General features: G+C 47.6%; 1 protein-coding gene across 1 annotated transcript in view; it reads left to right on the plus strand.

Moving 5' to 3' along the window:
* The first annotated feature begins 742 nt into the window (after positions 1-742).
* ttc21b (tetratricopeptide repeat domain 21B) overlaps positions 743-15,912 on the plus strand; it is a 25,115-nt gene continuing 9,945 nt past the window's right edge. The window contains exons 1-14 of the mRNA XM_036545835.1: positions 743-972; positions 2,279-2,408; positions 2,496-2,606; positions 3,973-4,139; positions 6,863-6,985; positions 7,521-7,678; positions 9,391-9,475; positions 11,114-11,212; positions 11,834-12,026; positions 12,223-12,320; positions 13,787-13,987; positions 14,214-14,343; positions 15,200-15,357; positions 15,740-15,912. The exon at positions 15,740-15,912 is cut by the window's right edge and continues 52 nt beyond it. Of these exons, the coding sequence (XP_036401728.1) occupies positions 940-972; positions 2,279-2,408; positions 2,496-2,606; positions 3,973-4,139; positions 6,863-6,985; positions 7,521-7,678; positions 9,391-9,475; positions 11,114-11,212; positions 11,834-12,026; positions 12,223-12,320; positions 13,787-13,987; positions 14,214-14,343; positions 15,200-15,357; positions 15,740-15,912 (1,859 nt within the window). The 5' untranslated portion in view covers positions 743-939. The remainder of the gene's footprint in view (positions 973-2,278; positions 2,409-2,495; positions 2,607-3,972; positions 4,140-6,862; positions 6,986-7,520; positions 7,679-9,390; positions 9,476-11,113; positions 11,213-11,833; positions 12,027-12,222; positions 12,321-13,786; positions 13,988-14,213; positions 14,344-15,199; positions 15,358-15,739) is intronic.

A 15,912-nucleotide genomic window follows, 5' to 3' on the forward strand; every position in this document is an offset into this window, starting at 1 on the left:
GCTGTACTGTAAGTATTTATGCTTGGAGCTGATCTCAGTTGGCTCACCGACGTCACTCAGTGGCATTCTTGTTGAAACAGCATAATCTGAGCGGGGTAAAAACTCCTTGCGTTTCTGGGTGTGTGTGTGTGTGTGTGTGTGTGTGTGTGGGGGGGGGGGGGGGGGGGGTCAGTCCTCCCTCACAGCCTTGGGGTGCACACACCACAGGGAGGGAGCTTATTCCAGTGCACTCCACTTACAAGAAATACTGATATAAGGATCAACCACATATAGTGGTTTTCACTGGGACAGAATCCTGCTAACACTGCTTAAACACTGTGGCCAAGCAGTTTAATTATACATTGCACGTTCAAGCACATTTCATTCCATCTAAGGACATTTCTGAAATTGGGGAAAAACAGCAATCACAGTATGACATGTCTGAAGCCCACAGATTTGAGATTTGCCATGGCATTTACAGAGGCTAACCTGCATTGATGGCGTAATTGTAACGCCTCATGCGATCGGGTGTGTCTTTATCTTAAACATTATAAACTGCATTGTGCACAGAAAACGCCTCGTACATTATAATGAAGGAGGTATAGATACCTCCTTGCTATAACGGATCTAATGCGCCACCATTTTCCCTTGCTCGGCAGCTGAAATCGTCAGTGCTGTGATCGCTGCGAGGTGCAAGCACAGCCATGACTGGTGCGCCACCTTGCGAGGGCTGCGCGTCCGCCGGGCTCCGATCGCATCAAATCCATTTCATTCTCCCGGCCACCACTCGGAAATGGCGGCGGTTGTTTAGTAACGGAGACGCCAGGAAGTATCAAGATGGCGAGAAAGGAGTGAAAAGTGGTCAAATAGTCATTTTTCCGAAAATGTACGCGTAGTGTTCTCTGATCGAAAGTGGAATCTGTTTTTTCCCATCTTTAAGGTATTGGCGAAAAGGCTGCCATGTCTGAAACAGAGGATCAGGAGTCGATGCTGGTGAGTTGATACATTATATTTTTGTTCTAGGTTGTTGCAGTTGATACACCTAGTGTGCAGTCTGACAGGCTACGCAACAACTGCGATACATTCTGTCAGACAGTTAAACATTTTCGTTTAGTTTGCAACCTGAGGATATTTGGCATAACCCTGCATGTGTCTAGATCGCTTGTATCGCGCTGCAGTGGTACGTTGCATAGATCTGATCCACCCAAAACGTGCGACGGGATATAAAGATGATACGAAGTAACCTTAACCAACTTTATCCTGTGACAGCTAACATAAGCAAAACAGGGCGATTGTAATTGCGATCGAAGTTACCTTAGTTTAGCCGATTCAATTGTTTTAATACACTTTATTGATTAATATAATTTAATTGTCATGACTTACTGTACAATACATATAATGAGTACCGATGAATAGCTAGCTTATACCTACGTTTTATACGGCAGCCATTATTATACCAACAAACGGTCCTTAGGCCTATTTTCAAAGTGGTCAGTGGTTTTCGAAATATACGAGAAGTCCCAGGTATCGCCGTAGTTTGTAACGTTATGTGTAACGGATTCCGAATTCCGGTAAAACATTTCAGTCGTTTGTCCTGAAGTTTGTTAAGCAAAGTTATGGGGTGCCGTTGCAGCGACCTACAAGTCAGGAGCTTGCCTAACCCACGCTGCCTGCTACCTACCTGTACGTCAGCTATCTCTACGGTTGTTATTTGGTTTCCACGTCCTGGCCTACCGTCCGGTAGTGAAAATCCTTATCGTGTTGTAGATTGATGCATGTATGAAAAGGTGACCAGCTTAAGCGGCGTTTCATGTTCCGCAGATGTGCCCATCTGAGATATGTTTGCTGTGAATTATTCAAGCAGAGCCCATCAGCCTGGGTTACCCATGGTTATGTTTGGTGTTGGAGCTCATGTTGTTTCTATGGTTACGTCTAAATAGGAATGGTTCCTTTAGCGGAGGTGAAGTGATGCAAGGCAAGGATATCTGTTTCCTCATGCGAGGAAAACAGGTTTTCAGTGCAACGAGCTATACATGTATTATATGTATACACAATAAACATGTATGTATTTCCTTAGCCGTATCAATAACTTACCATCAATGTTCAATAATGTTAGCTTGCAGGTGTGACTTTTATGATTGAATGATTTTTGACACGTCTCTCTCTGTTTCATATGTAACATGCATTGCCATTCAACACACTGATGAAACAGTGTGAGGGATCACACATATTCAACAGTGTTATCACCCTGATACTGAACACCCTGTGAATCGTAAACTGTCCCTGACTGTTTTTTTAGGCTTTGATCAGTTACTACTGCCAGAAGAAGTATTTCAATCATGTCATGAACACTGCCAGTGAGACGCAGAAGCAGTTCAGCAGTGATCCCATCTTCAGCTTCTTCCATGCCTATGGTGCTCTCATGCAGGGTAGGTACAGCTGGGTCACGTTCAGTCAGGTCCCGTGAGATGGCATTCTCTGACCCGACGTCCCAAACCCCCTGTTTTCCCACGCAGACAGAGTGCACGAGGCCATCCAGGAGCTGGAGGCGATAAGGGACAGGCGAGACGTGTCCTTGTGCACGCTGATGGCCCTGGTCTACGCCCAGAAGAAATTGCCGAGCCCAGGTGTGTGTAAGAGACGTGTACTGAAACGGTCATTACTGCTGTGAGGCGAAGGTGACTCTGCTGAGACTTGGCTGGGTCGTGGCCAGGCGTAGCCCCAGTACGGGGTCCTGACATTGAAGAAGTGTGGTTCCTCTCTGACTGCACCCCCTTTTGCTCCCCTCTTTGGTTTTGTAACGAGCATGAAAGCGGTCTGCACCTCCGTGAGTGAGATCTACCCCCGTTCCTGTTGCACAGCCCACTCTAATCACCAGTGTATTACTTGTACCAGTTGAGCTAAAGGCAGTTTACCCCTAGCTCAGACAGCAACAACGCTGGCTGAACACACCTCTGGCAGTGATGTCACCACTGAAATTGTGCTGCTACCTGCTTGCTACACTGCTGGTACACAGGACTCACAGGCTGCTGCTTTCAGCTGTGGCGGAGTGGCAGAGGTGGGGTTTGACCTGCTGTTACATAATAAGAGGTGCCAGGCGGTGTGCTGTGCTGGTGTTACAGGCTGCTCTGATTCAAGGCAGCAAGGAAAAGGAGGTGTCTGAGGGGCAGGCAGGGTGGTGCTAACACCTGCCACTGCGCTCAGGTGGGAGCGATGTCATCAGGATTTGCGCTGGTAGCACCCAGTGCTGATTCCCCTGCTAGCATGGCAGATCAGGGTTTGATTCCTGGCAGGTCTGCTCTGGGCCTGTTCTCCAGCCTCTCTCCTGAAAGCAGCCATTAGTGTCTGTGTGCTTTTGTTTGGACGTGGGCGTGTGCTTGCATGCGTGGGTGTGTACATGTTTGTACATGTGTGCACATGGATGTGTGTTAGTGTGTATGTGCTTGTGAGTGTGTGTGCGACTCTGCTGATGTGTGTGTGTGTGTGTGTTTGTGAGTGTGTGTGCCTGTGTCTGGCGTGTGTGTGTATGCTTGTGAGTGTGTGTGCGACTCTGCTGATGTGTGTGTGTGTGTGTGTGTGTGTGTGTGTGCTTGTGAGTGTGTGTGCCTGTGTCTGGCGTGTGTGTATGCTTGTGAGTGTGTGTGTGTGTGCTTGTGAGTGTGTGTGCCTGTGTCTGGTGTGTGTGTGTATGCTTGTGAGTGTGTGTGCGACTCTGCTGATGTGTGTGTGTGTGTGTGCTTGTGAGTGTGTGTGCCTGTGTCTGGCGTGTGTGTGTATGCTTGTGAGTGTGTGTGCGACTCTGCTGATGTGTGTGTGTGTGTGTGTTTGTGTGTGTGTGCGTGCTTGTGAGTGTGTGTGCCTGTGTCTGGCGTGTGTGTGTATGCTTGTGAGTGTGTGTGCGACTCTGCTGATGTGTGTGTGTGTGCTTGTGAGTGTGTGTGCCCGTGTCTGGCGTGTGTGTGTATGTTTACGGCTGCGTGTGTTTGCGTGCAGACAGAGAGCTCATTCAGGAGCTGGACGGCCGGGTGAAGGAGGACCGGAAGAGCGCGGGGCCCCGGGGCCTGTACTACGCCGGGCTCTTCCTCTGGCACCTGGGGCGCAATGACAAAGCCAGGGAGTACATCGAAAGGATGATCAAAATCTCCAGCGGGGCCAGGGAGGTGAGGCTGCGGGGCCTGCAGTGTTACTCACATACGCTCACGCTCCCATACACACTCCCATACACACTCACACACACCCACACTCGCGTACACACTCCCATACACACTCCCACACGCTCACACTCCCATACACACTCCCATACACACTCCCATACACACTCCCATACACACTCACACACACCCACACTCGCGTACACACTCACTTACACACAACTCCCATCTGCAGCACACCGCAATCTTCCCTTCACATATTTGAAGGGTTATATGAAGGAAAATCGGAAATTCATTATGTTGTTTTAGGGATCAGATAGCCTCCCTCTGCATAGTAACTCCAGCCATTTCAGAACTGATAAGAAGCAGGTTAATTTGTTGAGTGGCACCCTAACCTGGTCCTAGTAAGAACCACAATCACTACATATGGAGAATGCTGGTTCTGTCTCTGTTATTTCTTAATCTAAGGTTTAGCAAGTATGTATGTTACCAGGCAAGGAAGTGGTTTCACAGAGAGGGCCACACTCTGATTTAAACAGTGACATTCTCGAATACATGGACACTTGATTGCCAAACCTACTGACCGTTTCGGTACATCAAAGCATCTACTGCCCTGAACCTTTTTAGGTAATTTTCCATAAATTGAAATGCAGATATTTCTTATCATTTCAGTTTGGTCAAGCTGGCTATCAGTATCTCCAGACTGCACTGTGAAGCTGGTGGCACACTCTCAGCCTGTTGGGGCCACCAGCTAACAATCCGCTGAAATCGATTCTACTGAATTGATATGAATTTAAATTCCACTCCGTTAAAGCCAGCTTAATACCGAGAGTGGAAAATATCTACAGCTTTGCCAAGAGTTATGAGTCAGTTTGTATCCATGAGTGATCAAAAATGTTGTTTTTTTATTATTATTTAAGCATGAGCAAGGATAATGCTTTTTACATATCTAAAGAGAGAAGGGCAGGTGGTGCATTGGATTCTGGGGGGTTTATGAGTATGACATTGGCTTAGAAACCAGAAAGGATTTCAAATGAGCTTGTGCTCTTAGATATTAAGGAAAGAGGATTTCAGTACTTACTTTAATAAAGGTAAGGAACAGCATATTAAGCATATTTTCAGATTTTCATTAAAGTTACCCTTTAGCAAGCGTTACAGTCCTGTGACTGACAAGTGCAATTCGTATGACATCAAAACAAGTTTATATTATAAATTTATATAAAAAAATAGTCTATAAACCAAGAGATGTTGGTGCGATTGTATGAATTCTGAATACAAGCACATAATGTGAGGAGAGATCATATTGCTTCTTTCAGTTTGGGTAAACAGTAAAAACAGGCTTATTTCCCTGGCTACAGACAGTGTTGCTATACAATACTTCCAGGCTTTTGGCTCCTCAGCCAATAAAATGTCTAGTAACCATTGTAAATCATTGTCTACCTTGAGGTCACTGCATTCAGTTGCTATGGTGAATAACTGCTGACTGATAGCTAAGTGGCAAAGGTACTAACACTACTGTGGAAAGATGAGTTCCTGCAAAATTGTCAAAGGGAATATTTCCTGAAAGTGGCAGGCTGATATCAGAGTCATATGTCATGTTTTATCCCTATAGAATATAATGGAAAAATAAGTTTGAAGTAGTAGAAGTTTGCATAAATGAGCTTGCCAAAGGGCAAGGTAGTAGAGTCTTTCAGGGAGGCCAGTGAGGTCCTCTGTTTAAAACGGTGATAAAATCAAGACGTGCATGCCTGGCTGTGATGTCTGCTTTGATCGCCCTGCTGCCACGGTTCTGAACTGGCAGAGCATGTGATCCTATGCAGACCCAGTATTTAGCTCAGGTTCGAGAGGAATCAGGTTCGAGAGGAATCCAGATTAACCTGCAGATTACTTTGGACTGGAGATTTTGTGCATTGCCAGGTCATCAGTTTATTAAATTTCACACTGTTTCGGTCCGTGGAAAAAAGCTTATTAATAATGTAATAATCATGTACGTGTTAGAATATTGTAAAATGGTTATATCCATCCTATATAAACTTTTAGGTTTATATAAATCTGGCTCCCTCTTCTGGCTGGTATTTGTAAATGCGTCTTTCAGGTTGAACCTCTTTGCTCTTTGAGGAGGGAACATGTTCCTTCAGACCTGCATGACAGATCTTTCCACCTAAATTTTTGGCTCTGGGTAACTCTCCCATGCGCCACCTGCCACTGACCTGGGATCAGTGGCGAGTCTGACCCATGAGTCTAATGAGTGTCTGTTAGCAAACACCCCTGGCAGCAGCACTGATCTGGAACAATCTACACACAAAATTATTTTATATTTATCGATTATCTTATTAGATCCCCAGCCTCCATGATATCCCTTTTGTTGTGAGTTTTGGGGTCACATAAAATAACAAAAAACAAAATGACAAAAAAAATTCACAATATGTCACAATATATGTATGAATATGACAAAGCGTATTGTGATGAGGGTAAAGAGAGGTCTTACTCTGTCTTTGTGTCTGGGAGAAAGTAATGATACTCTTTTTTAAGAAAAAAAACTGAATGCTGCTGCTAACATTATTGTCTCTGGGCCTTAGTGTGGGCGTCATTGTGATGCAGTGTGAACTGTTCTCAGTTGAGTGAGGCCCATATTCCTTACATGCCAATCAAAAGACTACCGATCTCATTACACTTATGCCTGGTTCTTCTTTGTTGCTGTTGTTGTAACGCTGGATTAATGTCTCATTCAGGGGATAATCCTAAAAGGATGGATAGACCTGACATCCAATAAGGACGCCTACGCCAAGAAGGCTGGGAAGTACTTCGACGAGGCCCTGAAGGAGAAGGCCGACATCTTTGCCCTGATGGGAAAGGTACAGGAATAAGTACAACTGCTGTGTTTTAATTTATAGCGGTAATAGTTTACAGTTGTCTGGGAGCACCTCGACGTTACTGCTGTCTGCAGTAATAAAGAGTGAGGTCACTGCTCCAGTTATTGTGTTATGATAATGTTCTCCAAAATTCAGCACAGCTGTTGTCTCCCTCTGTCAGCAGAAGAAGATGGCTGTTATTTACAGTTCTGGGTTCAGCCTCCACTCCTGCCCTGGAGTATTTCATGCTGATAGAGTTGGCAGGGTAGCTCGAGAATGCCCTCCCTTTCCGAATTCGCACCCATTGATGAAACTCTCAAATCACGAACAGCCGTAAATCTGTGTCTGCTGGGTCTCTTATGTCACCAAATTCACTTGACGTGTAAAAATAAAGGCCTGCATAACCTCTTACTCCATCTACTGTCATCTGCTGTGCTGGAATGAAATTGAATTTGTTTGATTCTTTAGAAAATGGCAGCGCCTTTGGTTTGGTTAGGCAGCTCGGCTTGGCCGGTTCACCCTTGTCACTCCCTTTCAGGCACAGTATTACGAGTTTCGGCAGAACTACTCGGGGGCGCTGGAGACGGTGAACCAGGTGATCGCCAGCTTCCCTGTCTTCGTCCCGGCGCTGGCGGAGAAGATGAAGCTGCTGCTGACGCTGCAGGACTGGGAGCAGACGGTGGACGCAGCTCACAGGTGTTTCCCCTCACCTGAGACCCTGTACAGCAGCCCTGTCTCCCTCACCTGAGACCCTGTACAGCTGCCCTGTCTCTCTCACCTGAGACCCTGTACAGCAGCCCTGTCTCTCCTTACCTGAGACCCTGTACAGCTGCCCTGTCTCCCTCACCTGAGCTCTACAGCTGCCCTGTCTCTCCTTACCTGAGTTCTACATCAGCCCTGTCTCCCTCACCTGAGATTACATTACATTACATTATTGTCATTTAGCAGACGCTGTTATCCAGAGCAACGTACGTACATATACGTTACAAATTCTATCCATGTATACAGCTGGATATTTACTGAGGCAATTGTGGGTTAAGTACCCTGCCCAAAGGTACAACAGCAGTGGCCCTGTGGGGAATCTAACCAGCAACCTTTTAGTTTATGAGCTCTGCTCCTTACCACTACAACACACCTCTGCCTCTGAAATCACAGAGAAAAGCTTTCACAGCACCCCATGGTCAGCTCAGCGCAGAAGTGCTTTCGTTTATTCAGGTGCTTATTTGCTTTTTCCTGACAGATGCTCTTACCCAGTGATTTATGAAATCTATCATTATTATTGATACGGCGTCCAGAGCTGCAGTTGTAGAGTGTCTAGAGTTACAGTAAATAGGCATTAGATTGAAAAACAGGGTGTGGCAATTGTCTTTAAGAACATAATTACATCATACGAAACTGAATGAGACTAAGAACCCTTTATAACGTCCATTAATATGAAAGCAATTGTTATTAATTTTGTATTTTTTATTTTAATGTGATAACATCTAAAATCTAACAATATTATAATATTATGATTATTACCAGTCTGGCAGACATTCTTTGCAGGGAAATGGGGTCAGGGTGAAGGGAGGCGGTACTCAAAGGCTGCTGTTCCTCCTCAGTGCAGTCACAGTGGAGCGTGAGAGAAAGGGGGGTGTGATCCCAGAGGCCCCCGTCGCGGGGGGGTGTTATGGAAGATCCTTTGAGGAGGTACAGTGAAGCTGGACCGGTCCCAGGGTGCACATCTTTCAACTGTACCTGCTCTGTGTGAATGAGCTGACAGAGAAGGGTGGGGTAAGGGGGCAGAGTCAAAAGGTATGGATAACGTGACTATTGCTAAGCCAGGGCGTGCCTTTGAGCAGAGTTAGAACGGAGCATTCTCTTTCTCTGAAAAGATGCATTCATGAAGGTCAACTACCAATTGTGCATGACAATGCTGGTTACGCAGAGGGAGCTGTTTTCTAGAGCCCAGCTCCTCGTCTCCGTCAGGAATGTGTTTGAGCGTGTGACGACGGTGACGCAGTGTGACTGAAGACCATCTGTCGGGATTGTCACCATAAGTGCATGTTTTTCTCAGTTTCCTGTGCACACCCAGGACACTGGAATCCCCTCTAGCTAGCCCTCAATCACAGCATAGTTTGTAGGTGCAGGGAGGGTCAGTTCTCCTGTTTTCTCCGTGAAGATGAGACCTGTGGGTCCATCAGGGAAAGTTTTGTTGTGAGCTTTTCCCAGTGGGATTGTCACAGGCTGCTTAGCAAAGAGCTAGACTGGGTTGCTTGAAAGAAAATTAAAACAGCTAAAATTTTCAGTTATTACAACAGGCAATAACGCTAGCCAGCATTTACCAATGGTTTTAGCCTCTTGTCTGTATGTTACAGGAGTGCGTAAAGCTTTGATGTGTCACCCAGAATGCATCTGTTCCATTGCAGGCTGCTGCAGAAGGATAAGAACAATCTGGAAGCTGTGAGGATGCTGGCTCTGCACTCTCTGTGCAGGGAGGGGGACGTGGCCGAGGTGAGAGGCGTCCCAGCACTCAAAGACACAGGTGCTTCTCTGAAAGAGCGAGCTTTGGGCCGCAGTGTGACAGTGTTTATACTGAGCCCTGGCTACGTCCCTGGCTGCACTCTCGCCCTCTGAACGCTCTTTCAGGAGGCCGCTGTGTATAGCGTCTCTCTGAACTCACAGGGAAAGGGTGTCCAGTGGTCAAAAGATCAGGAGAAATGTGTGTAGAAAAGCTCTCTGTGGCACTTGAGCAACTCAACTGCTGTGCATTTCAACTGTCCTGCCAGGTGGCTGGCTGACATTTCCTCACTGTTGAGTTTAATTTTTCTAGCCAGCTGAGTATCTAAGCCTAAGATAGAACACCAGACACTCAGGAAACAGCTGTAACCACCAAGCGACTGGCTAGCTAGGCTGAGTGGCTGGGTGACTTCAGCAGATCCACAGGACCACGCTGAAGCACAAGGAGTAGACCTTCACAACCTGGCATTCACCACTTTAAAACCAAGCCCGTTTCTGTTCACATTACCTCCTTTTTCCTTATTTCTCTGCCTCTTAAAGTTCATGATGCCGTCGCTGTGCTCGTCAGAAGGATCACAGATCGGAACTAACTAGGGAGTGTAACTGATTTAAAATATCAAGCATGAATATTTTAGCGTGTGAAATATTTTGATGTGTGGAAGAGAGCAGTTTCCCCAGTCGTCTGGGCTCATGCCGTTATCATCGCATTGTGGCCAGCTCGGTAGCACAGAGAATTGTGGGTAGCTGCTGTGGAGCACTTCAGAGGGTTCGATACGCAGTCGATGCACTGTGACTGTGGAGGGGAAAGGTCACAGGTCGCAGGCCCCTGGGGCCAGGATAACCCGGGATTGCACAACTGGTTCCCATTGATTGGAAATCAGAAGTCTTGCTCAGGGCTGTCAGCGGCGCTGCCCACAGCTGACTCTGCTGTTGTGATTGGCCCTGTGCGTGGCGGTCATGTGTCCGCTTTTAGGGTTGGTGTTCCCTCCCCTCAGTCTGTCTGTCTGAGAGTGGCTGTCTCAGGAAACCCAAAGACTGCCTGTGTTTGTGCTGGAGTCAATGGGCCGGGCAGATGGAAGCGCACACATGCACATATTCACACACACACACACACACACACACACACACACACACACGTACAAAATAACACACCAACAGTCTCTCACACTTGCATATGTACAAAATAACACACCAACAGTCTCTCACACTTGCATATGTACAAAATAACACACCGACAGTCTCTCACGTGCGCACATACACACACACACACACACACACACACACACGTTACTGAACTCCAGTGGGGCAGACAGTACAGGCCCCTGTCTCACTGCTGCATCCTCTCTCAGATCAGGCCTAAACTTGGCTGGAAAGCAGCTGCCAGGAGAGTTTGCATTGATCTTCAGCGGGCCATGCTAATGCACAGTTACACACAGTACTAACCACAATCTCACAGGCTGTACATTTATTCACAAAAATCTACAGTTTCAGAAATTTAGGCAGTACTACTGAGTGTTTTACACTGCCAGTTTTTCTGAAAATCACTTGAAGGATTTTCATTATAACTGGTATTGTGTGCAATTTGCTCTGTCGTTAATGGAAGTGGACTTGGTGTCTTGTCTTTCTGTTCAGTCTGCAAACCAGCTGTCCAATCTCATCAGTACCCTGGAGACGCAGGAACCCCACAATCCCGAGCTCTTCTACCGCATGTCCCTGGCCTTCACTCGGGCGGTAAGGGTTCAGCTGTGCTGTCCCCGTCACTCTCGGCTCTCTGGCTCTCACACAGACACCACTGGTCTGAACTGCAAAGCCCAGGTCCCATTTCAGAGAGATTTAGAGGAATACTCACAGAGAATTAAAGGCTGCTGACCTCAATCTGATCATGCTTACCGAAAATCTTTAAGATTTAAGGTGCACCTTGGGCATTTCTCTGAAAAAAGTTACATTCATATTTCAGTGGAGGCTTGAAGATATTATAGAAGTTTACTGGGACCTTTTAATAATGATTTATAAATGAAACATAATGCATGCAGTGATGTGTTGTATGGGTAATACCTGAAGTCTTCCTCTGGTCTCGATAATTACGCTGTGGCTATGTGTTTGAGTTAGCTTTGTTAGCGCCGGTGTGTATGGATGCTATTGTAGTTTGTATTGTATTGTAGCTTGTTTTCTGTGAAAATTCTTGTTCTTGTCTCTCAGTGTCATTGTGTTATGTCGAACTGTTGTATTGTCACCGTGGGCCTGAGAGAAACGCAATTTCAATCCTCCGTATGTCCTGTGCATATTGGAGAATTGACAATAAAGTTGACTTTGACTTTTGACTTTGATGCTAACTGAAGTGTTCCCCTCCAGTGTGGCAGGGCTGAGAAGATCCTTGCTCTGACCCGCACGCTGGTGGACAGAGCCTTCTCCCTGGCCTCTGGGGACTCGGAGCTGGCCACCGAGCTGGGCTACCAGCTGGTCCTGCGAGGGCAAGTCAAAGAGGCCATCAGGTGGTACAAGACGGCCATGTCTCTGGACGAGACCAGCGTGTCGGCCCTGACAGGTACGGCGGGATCGAGGGGCCATGGTGTCAGGGATTTCTGTGTGTGTTTCCCATTCTGCATCCCTCCTTTGTGACTGCACCTCTGTTGTCTCAGACCGTCTCCACTGAGCTCACTTCCTGTTCTGTGACACGGTGTTTTGTGTGGTGCAATCAGAGCGCTGCTGACGCGCCCGGCTCCTCCCCTCTGTGCTGACAGGCATCATCAGGTGCCAGCTGATGGAGGGCCTGGTGGAGGATGCGGAGCAGCAGCTGGAGTTCCTCGCAGAGATCCAGCAGTCCATCGGAAAATCAGGGGTGAGACGGCCACAGAGCTCAGTGTGTTCAGAAATCAGGGGTGAGCTGGCCACAGAGCTCAGTGCGTTCAGAAATCAGGGGTGAGCTGGCCGCAGAGCTCAGTGTGTTCAGAAATCAGGGGTGAGACGGCTGCAGAGCTCAGTGCGTTCAGAAATCAGGGGTGAGCTGGCTTCAGAGCTCAGTTTTTTGGAAATCAGGGGTGGATGTCTACAAAGCTTCTTAAGTACAAAATCAGGGGAAAGACACCTACAGGGTTTAGTGGATTGGGGATTCAGGGGTTAGGCACCTACAGGGTTCAGTGTATTGCTAATTTAGGGGCAAAGCACCCACACAAGTCAGCGTGTGTGAAATTCAGGGGTAAGGCATCTACAGTGCTAGTCTTTGTTCAACCTGTTTTTTGGTACCTTGTCCCACTCCTGAAACATCACAGCAACGTCAAAGAGAAGAACTGCAGTGGGCCTCATGGTCTTTACACACACACACACACACACTCTTTCTCTCTCTCTCTCTCTCTCTCTCTCTGCTCCTCCATCTCCTTCTCACTCTCTCTTTTTTCTCTGGCGCCTAGAACAGTGTAGTAAGAACTTTTGAGGTGAGCGCTTTCAGGGCCCTGGCCACAGCTCACATCTGGACGGCACATCACAGCAAATGTAAACCTCGTGGAGTTCTTAAATCCCTCGCTGTCGGAGGGCATGTTCTGGTTTGAAGCATACATCTGTCCACCAGCTTTCTAACACAGAATCAGCAGGTGGAGCAAATATTTAATACAGTGCAAGTCCACTTTTTAGATGGTCACTGTGATACCATTAGTTTAGAGAAGAAAATATCCAAGTAAGGTAATAACCATTAAGTAGGGTTCTTTAAGAAACTGGCCCAACTTGAAAGAGAAAACTGTTTCCTTCTGTGAAGGACTGAAACAGCTTAGTTTAAGGTGGATGAAAGTAGATGTGTGTTACAGCAATAGTTTGGGTCATTACTAAAACAGAGCTTGAAGGAAAAGTGCAGCTTTGTAGTTATTGGAAGTTCCCCGGTTAGCCAACATTGTGTTTTCTTGGAAATGACACGCACCCTTGGAAACGTATGAGTGTTTACCTGCTGTTTAGACGTGTTTATATTTATTCATATAACTGACATCCTCCAACGGGGGACTGAAAGGGGAACAGGAAGTAGATTCTTGGTACTGAGAATCGGACACAGAATCAAGACTTTTATCTGTCCTTAGCGGCTGTGGTTTTGGCCGTAGACCATAAATGGTGGTGTTGCTAGTGTGACACTACAGGGCTCCTTCAGAATGATGCCAAGCAGAGTGAATCAGCTCCTCAGAAGTGGCTCTTTATCAGCACTGCTTGAACTGTCTCACTGGAGAGTATGTGCTGCATTGCAGGGCTGTTAGTAGCTGTATAAACCTTGAAACCTTGTGTAAACCATGTGTAAACCTTGTGTAAAGTCTGTGTTGCTCCTCTCAGGAGCTTCTGTATCTGCGTGCGGTCCTGGCCATGAAGAAGCGCAAACCTCAGGAGGAAGTGACCAACCTGCTGAACGACGCGGTGGACACACACTTCTCCGGCCTGCAGGGCCTGCCTCTCGGGGTGGAGTACTTTGAGAAGCTCAACCCCGACTTCCTGCTGGAGGTGGTCAAGGAGTACCTCGCCCTCTGCCCTGCCAAGGTCAGTGCACAGGCTCATCTGAAGTAAGGATGATCCAAGTCTACCTACTGTTCGTGCAGTTTATAACAGTGTTCATGCCCACCCCTTCTTTCTCCCTCTCCCTCCCCCCTTCTTTCTCTCTTTATCTCCCTCTCTCCCTCTCTCTCCTCCTCATTCCCCCTCTCTCTCTCCCTCTCCCTCTCTCTCCTCCTCATTCCCCCTCTCTCTCCCTCTCGCCCCCCACCAGCCCCCTCCCCAGGGCCAGCCCCCCTCTGCTCAGCTGCAGCACTGCGCCTCTGTGCTGGACACCGTGGTGAAGACGGTCCCGGGACTCCTGCAGGCCGTCTACATGATGGCCAGGGTCAAGTTCCTGTCCGGTGAGCCTCTGTCCGCCTGCACAAAACAGCTGAGTCTTACCTCAGCCTCCTTTACCCTAACATCACCATACAGCTAAAGGGGGAATCTGTGATTACTCCACTGTACCAGTGCTGAAGACCTAAGTGTACAGGAAGGGCTTTGTTCCTGACACAAAAACAACCTGGCGTAAATAGCAACATTTCAGATCTCAGATTTGCCAGTCCTGAGGGTCTGCAGTGTCTCCATGTACCATACAGTGTCACGCCCAATCTTGAGTGGGTATGCTTAGCTTTCACCCTGTGACTGTGTGTGATACCAGCGTGTTTCATTCTTATTTTTAAATGTGATGTTCCTCTCTGCGGGTGCAGAGGTATTTCTTCAGTGGAACACCAGCTTCTCTTCTTATCAGTGTTATCCCCAGCTGCTGTAGCTCCCTGTAACTTTCTCTGGCCTGTGGATTAAGATAAGCAGGGCTGGGATTGGCTCGTACTTGGATGGCAGTTTGTCTGGGAAAAACAGGTTGCTGCTGGAGGTGGTGTTGGTGGGCCAGCAGGGGGCAGTGTTCACTTAGGACCAGATCGAACATCAGTGCTCCCGGTGCAGTAATGGAAGCACTGTGCCATCGGAACGTTCGGGTTATTTTGCTAAACTGAATTCCTCTGATCCTTCCCCGTCTTTCGCTGGTTAAATAACCACTCTCCTTCTCCATTGAGCTGATACGTGTTGTGATCTGGTGCCCAGTGGCAGCAGACTGTCACTCAGGTGAGTGATTCATGTTAGTGCTGGTTGAGGTGGGTTACCTTCACCTTGTGTATATGCAGTGTATCTCTCCTGTTATTAATTATTGTTGTGGCTATTATTACGTGCTGTCCGCAGGGGACATCGATGCTGCCCAGAGCAGCCTGCAGCACTGTTTGGATCAGAACCCGTCCCACGCTGACGCCCACCTCCTCATGGCTCAGATCCACCTTCTGCAGGGCAGCTCCAAACTCTCTACCCAGTCCCTGGAGCTCTGCCTCAGCTACAACTTCGAGGTGAGAGACCCCATCTGCAGGACTGTGGAGGAATTCACACTTCTGTTAATCTCAAAACGACGTTAAATATATACATATATATTCATGTATATCCGTGTCTGTACAGGTGCGTATATTCATTATAGGTTACTATAACATGTCTTTTTTTGTTATGGTTATCCTTAAACATGGCAAACCACAGAAAGTATCCTGAAGTAATTCTTAATGACAATTGGTCAGACATCTGCATGGTGACTCAAGGCAGTAGTGAAAAATCATATCACTAGTGTTAAGCATTCAGCTGTGATTAAGTCCACTGTGCCCTGACGGAGTCCCGTTAGAGTGACCCCGTTAGTGAGTGACCCCTGACCCCGGGCCCGAGTGACGGCGCGTGTCTCCCCAGATCCGGGAGCACCCGCTGTATCACCTGATAAAGGCGCAGGCACAGAAGAAGATGGGGGAGCTGCAGGAGGCGGTGCAGACGCTGCAGATGGCCCTGAGTCTATGCGGGGCGCGCAGGGCGGGGGGGTCCGCCAAGGCCAAGGGCAAGAGGCCCGAAATGAGCTCCGCCGACTG

The sequence above is a fragment of the Megalops cyprinoides genome, chromosome 14 (assembly GCF_013368585.1).
Source record: "Megalops cyprinoides isolate fMegCyp1 chromosome 14, fMegCyp1.pri, whole genome shotgun sequence".
NCBI lineage: Eukaryota > Metazoa > Chordata > Actinopteri > Elopiformes > Megalopidae > Megalops > Megalops cyprinoides.